The sequence below is a fragment of the Nicotiana attenuata genome, chromosome 11 (genome assembly GCF_001879085.1).
Source record: "Nicotiana attenuata strain UT chromosome 11, NIATTr2, whole genome shotgun sequence".
Lineage (NCBI taxonomy): Eukaryota > Viridiplantae > Streptophyta > Magnoliopsida > Solanales > Solanaceae > Nicotiana > Nicotiana attenuata.
In genome coordinates this window covers 41848346-41854546 of record NC_031999.1, presented here as the reverse complement: position 1 = coordinate 41854546, position 6201 = coordinate 41848346, and the positions used below count along the sequence as shown (strand labels likewise).

The window sequence follows — 6201 nt, the reverse complement described above, 5'->3', positions numbered from 1 at the left end:
TCCTACTGAAGTCACCAAACTCATAACAAACAGACTACCCCTGCCTCTCCACAGCCACAACAACTTTTCTTTCCCCTCCCAAATACTCTAAAAATAAAGTAAATTTGCATTGAAGACATAATAAATACAAGCAAACAACAATTTAATTTTTTTGCTAGTTACATTATATAAAAAAGTACAAAATAAAAGTTACAGAAAATTCCAGTTGCTAATTACACAATAAAAACTAGTGTGATTAACCAAAGTTTTCACACAATTAACATTTGAAAGCAATCCCAGAAAAAAGTGTTACCTGATTCATCATCATTATGTTGACCTCAGTGCCACCAGTAGAACTATTCAACTCATTAGATTGCTCACCATGTGCTTGATATTCAGAGAAGTTTCGACTATCCATTAACTGCTCAATATAAGGTTGGGCTGCAGAGTGGTTTTGACCATCCATCAACTGCTCAATATAAGGTCGCACATCTTCATCATCATCTTGTTCAATTATCAGTCGCTTGCGACCTCTAGTTTGCATAGTTCCTTCTCCAAAATAAAGAAATTATCTAGTTGTATTAAGTTATACTAGTACCAGATTAAATCCAACAGATCAGCATGTCATATGCAAAGCAGGAGGAAGCATCATCCTTATCTCAAGATGTGAAAAAAAATTAGCGATTCGTGCATACAAACACAACATTGTAATAAAGATTGTTTTAGAGATAAGAGTTATTGATTAACTACAAAAAAATTATCCCGTGACAATATCACCTTAGCATATCACAATTTAGTGGATACAATAAGCAAAATATAAGGTAACAAAAAAAAAGCACAACGAATTCACTCAAAAATCTAATATTTGAATTTCTGAAGTAAAAAAATAACTAAACCTTAGAAGTTCTTAAATAACACTTGAAAGAAAAATATTCTATAAGTTCCAGCTATCTTATGTAGAATCACATTCATTTTCAATGTCATTTCCTCCCTCAACATTAGCTTCACCATCATTTAGAGAAGCTTGAGAATGCGCGTTTGTATCAATTACAATCCCATCGACACCACTTCTTACCCAATCATTATACTCATCTTCGAGAACACGAGCATTTTCTAAGAGAGCCAAGTCAGTGGCATCACTCTGTATTGATGACTCAAACTGCAAACTATTTTCATCTCCCATATTAAAAATATCTCGAGGTTTAATTAACCTAGGGACAAACCAAAAATGATCTTGAGGATCTTGTACAAATATTACTTGTTGAGCTTGTTCTGCAAAAATAAAGGGCTCATGACGTTCTCGAACGCCAGAGTCTGTTAGGTGTGAGAAATTCACAAGTGTGAAACCCAAGTCATCTTCCTTAACTCCTCTACCTTTAGTTACAACAACCCAATCACACTTAAATAAGACAACCTTAAATTCTTCATAGTAGTTTAACTCCACAATATCATTCAATCTACCATAATATGTGATATTTGCAGACTTTGGAGCATTGTCACTTGTACTTGCATAACTTTCAGTCTTTGAAACGACCATAACACTACTATTTTGCGTCACCTTGAATTCTTCACTTTGTTTCGTTCGGAATCGATACCCGTTATTTACATCGAATGCAGTGAATCTTTTTGCAATGTAACTCAGCCCTTGTGCAAGGACTTTAACATCTTTTAAGATCTTAGATGTGGCTTCCAATTCCTTTATCTAACCAAATAGAAGATACAATAATAAATGTGGATATCTGTACAAGGACAATAATTTAACATAACCAATGACTTAGTCCTACTACTTACTTGCTCCTTGAACCACTCATGAAATATATCGAAATGCGCACGGTCAAGTTGATGTTGTGTCAAACGATGCTTACGATGTGATCTCTCGATTTCAGCAATATGTTCCCTATTCATGTAACTCGCACATATCAATTTTTTAATTAAATAAGTAATATACATATATTGAATAATAAATATAACACTTACTTTTTATAATTCTCAACCACTTCTGACTCGTAATTGAAAAGCACATGCCGATGTGCTTGCAACCATGTTTTCTCATCCAACTCAAATACATCTACTCCACCGTACGATTCCCCAACAATTGGAAAAAGACATTCTTCTTTACTATTCTCATGCTCAATCCCATCACCGCATTTTTTTGAACAATAAGACCTTGAATCTCCCCCCTCCAAATATTGTGAGCAAAATGCCATACACTCATTTGCTATGTATGCTTCTGCTATTGAACCTTCTGGACATGCATGATTACGAATATATGATTTTAATGTACCCAAGAACCTATGGATTAAAATAATGGTATTAGTTTGATATCATAATATTTAACAACTAAAGATATATGATAAAGATTCAGTAATATTCTTGATACCTCTCAATTGGGTACATCCAGCGATAATGTACCGGCCCCGCATGTTTAGCCTCGGTTGCCAAGTGAATAACCAAGTGTATCATAACAGTAAAGAATCCTGGGAGGAAAAGTTTCTCCATAGTAGACAATGTTTCTGGAATCTTTTCTTCAAGTAACTTTAACTCTTCTAGTTTCAGTTCTTTAATACACAGAACACGAAAGAATGTGCATAATTCAATTAAAATGGAACTAACTCTTTTATCTACTGATCTCCGCAAGGCAAGAGGAAGAAGTTCTTGCATTATAAAATGACAATCATGAGTTTTTAGCCCAAATATCTTTCGTTTGCAAAAGCAACGTGAGATATTAGACGCATAGCCATCTGGAAACTTGGCATTTTGTAGAACTTCATAAAATAACTCCTTTTCATTCGGAGACATTGTGAAAAAAGTAGGTGGAAGATATGGTCTCCCACTAGCTCGATATTGAGGCCATAAACTTGGTCTTATTTTCATCTCCTTCAAGTCCAATCGAGCTTCTAAGTTGTCTTTAGACTTTTTACCAAGATCCAATAATGTATAAATTAAGTTATCACACACATTCTTTTCTATGTGCATCACATCAAGATTATGGCGCACCAAGTTCGACTTCCAATAAGGAAGATCGAAAAAAATACTCCTCTTTCTCCATGTATTTTTCGTGACCCCACTTACCTCTTCGCTAGACTGGCCGAGAGTAAATTTTATATCTTTAACTTGATTCAGCACTAGTGACCCAGATACTGGACATGGTGCAGGTCTTGATTCTTTTGTCCCGTCAAACGATTTTGCATCATTCCGATATTTGTGTCCCGACTTCAAGAAGCGTCGATGCGCCATGTAACAAAACTTTCTGCCATATCTGAGCCTTCTAGATTGAGTGTTTATGTCACAAGAAGGGCATGCAAACCGACCATAAGTGCACCATCCAGAGAGAGTACCATATGCTGGAAAATCATTTATAGTCCACATGAGAGCTGCTCGCATTTGAAATATATCCTTAGTAGATGCATCGTATGTTTCGACCCCAATATCCCATAATTCATTCAACTCTTCTATTAAAGGTTGCAAAAAGACTTCAATATTATTGCCAGGTGCTTTTGGTCCAGGAATAACTAAGGACAGTATGAAGAACTCTTGTTTCATGCACATCCATGGTGGAAGATTATATGGCATTAAAATCACTGGCCATGTACTGTGAACAGTTCGCATTGTGCCAAATAACCCATCAGAAGCTAATCCTAGGCGCACATTGCGTGGATCTCCAGCAAATTCGGGATATTTACTATCAAAAATTTTCAAGGCTTCAGAATCTGCAGGATGCCGTAGAACTCCATCTTTGTTGCGCTCTTCATGATGCCATCGCATTGCTTTAGACGTTTCTGAAGACATAAACAATCTCTGTAGCCTTGGTTTTAAAGGAAAATACCTTAGGACCTTGGCTAGAATTTTTCTAGCATCATTTTTCCATCTAGAAGCCCCACAAATTTTGCATTTATTGACATTCTTATTAGCTAACTCTTTCCTAAAAAGCATGCAATCGTTGGGACAAGCATGAATTTTTTCATACTTTAAGCCCAAGCCTTCAACTATCTTTTTGGTCTCATAGAAAGAAGGAGGTAATTTTTCTCCTTCAGACAGTGCATCTTTCAAAAGTCCAAGCAGAGCATTAAAAGATTCATTTGACCACTTGAACATACATTTTGTGCGATACATATGCAGCAAAAAGGATAGTTTGCTAAACTTCTTACATCCAGGATATAATTCTTCATTTGCCTCCTTCATGAGCTGTTCAAACTTATCCACCTCTTGATGGGGGTGATTTCCAGATGGATGAGCAGTACTCTCTTGTAAGTTTTGCTCTATGCCACCTGTTTCACTAACGTCAGAAATCCATGAACTGTGTAATACCTCCAAATGCATCATGTATTATTCCTCTCATATCATCACTCCTTTGAGTTGACTGGTTGCGGTTATTTGCTCGAGCATTGTTTGATCCCTTCAAAGACTCCCCATGACAAAACCAAGTATCATATGATGGTATAATACCATTAATAACAAGATGATCATATGCTGTAGCCCGATTTACTTGATGGATGAGCACACACTCCGTATAAGGACATGCAATTTTTTCTCCTTCTTGTTTTTCAGAAAAGGCATAATTTAAAAAATCCTCTACTCCATCTAAATATTCTTTTCTAACTCTATCACAATACATCCATCTTTTATTTCTAGGATTGTCCATGACGTTCAAGATATTCTTATCTTTTGTATAATTGCTGCAAGAGCTAAAAATTCATTAGTAAAAAGGAGGAATTAACAAAAATATAGTTCAAATATATAAAATAATCATCCGCGAGAAGCCGCGAACAGTGAAAATGATACATAACACTTAGGACTCCTAAAAGAAATAGGCCCAATCCATAACGTAACATATCATACACTAAATCAGTCTAGTATTCAAGTTTTGATCCCACAAGGAAGGCATAACAGGAAATGTCTTCCTGATCATCTCCCTAATAGATAGCATTCAAACTACCAAAATACTGAATATCAATCCATTGCATTAAACCAATTCAGATATAAATCATATAATATACTTTTGGGGTAATTTTTGCAACAACTAAATGTTGAAAACAAAGGTATTATATGGAATATTGATGGACGTGAGTTAAAAACAGAGGTGTAACCTGAAGCTGCATTACATGTGCTAGACAGATCTGGAAATCTTTTTAATGTAGCAGATGTTCGGACTAATGAGAAAAGGCAAGTTGAAGCGGAAAATACAGATTTAAGAGAATGCAAAATGATTGAATCAATTTTATCGTGAGTAAATTATTGTACAACAAAGAACAAAGTTCTGTATATACTCGTTTATCTCATTCTTCTATTCTATCTATTCTCAGTTGTTCGATACTACTATTTTTTTTTTCAAATTTCACTTCGAATAGATACTTTTAGTGTTCAAATATAAGTGAAAGATTATTCAGATCCTTTTAGACCTTCACACGGACAAACTAACCAATTGCAAAATATTTTGCGAACCTTTTAGCCGCTAAAACTCTTCTTTGTAATGAGGTAAAAATCAGTAATAAGCCTAATAATGCACTAAATCACCAACTAACAATAGAGTAATATATATATATATATATACACATATACATACATACATATATATATATATATATATATATATATATATATATATATATATATATATATATACACACACGTCTATATATATTAACAAATATATATATATCTACAATGTAAAAGGATGTACAATTGTGACGACCCAAAGGGTCATCACCTGTTTTTAATTGAATTCTGTGTCTCCGAGGCCTTGAAACCCTCATTTAGAGTCACCTCAATTTGCGTGCGCAGTCCGGGCGTGTAGCCGAAAAGCTCAAATGAGAAACTGTGTGAAAAATGATAAGTTTTGATGTTAAAATGAATAAATTTGACCTTGGTCAACGTTTTGGGTAAACGGACCCGGACCCGTGATTTGACGGTAGGGGTGTTCATCGATCGGTACGGTACGGTATTTAAATAATTCGGTTCGATATTTTCGGTATTCGGTTTCCTAAAATGCTATACCAATACCGTACCTAATTAAATTCGGTATGATTCGACTTTTCGCCTTTCGGTTTCGGTTTATTCGATACGATAATTTCGGTTTGTTCGGCTCTAAAGCAACTTTTTGAACGTAATATTTAGGGGAGAAAAACGCCTTAACTAGCTAGCAAAATTAAAATTATAACTATCCAATAAAATCAATTTTATGAATGCAGCAACACTACACATCATATATGAGACTTCTATAAA

General features: G+C 34.9%; 1 protein-coding gene across 1 annotated transcript; it reads right to left on the bottom strand.

Annotated features, from left to right (window-relative positions):
- LOC109234832 lies at positions 932 to 4302 on the bottom strand. Its single transcript, XM_019400881.1, has 4 exons — positions 2360 to 4302; positions 1957 to 2271; positions 1771 to 1876; positions 932 to 1681 (listed from the first exon to the last, which is right to left on the bottom strand). The coding sequence occupies exons 1-4, from the start codon at positions 4300 to 4302 to the stop codon at positions 932 to 934; spliced, it is 3114 nt and encodes a 1037-aa protein (XP_019256426.1).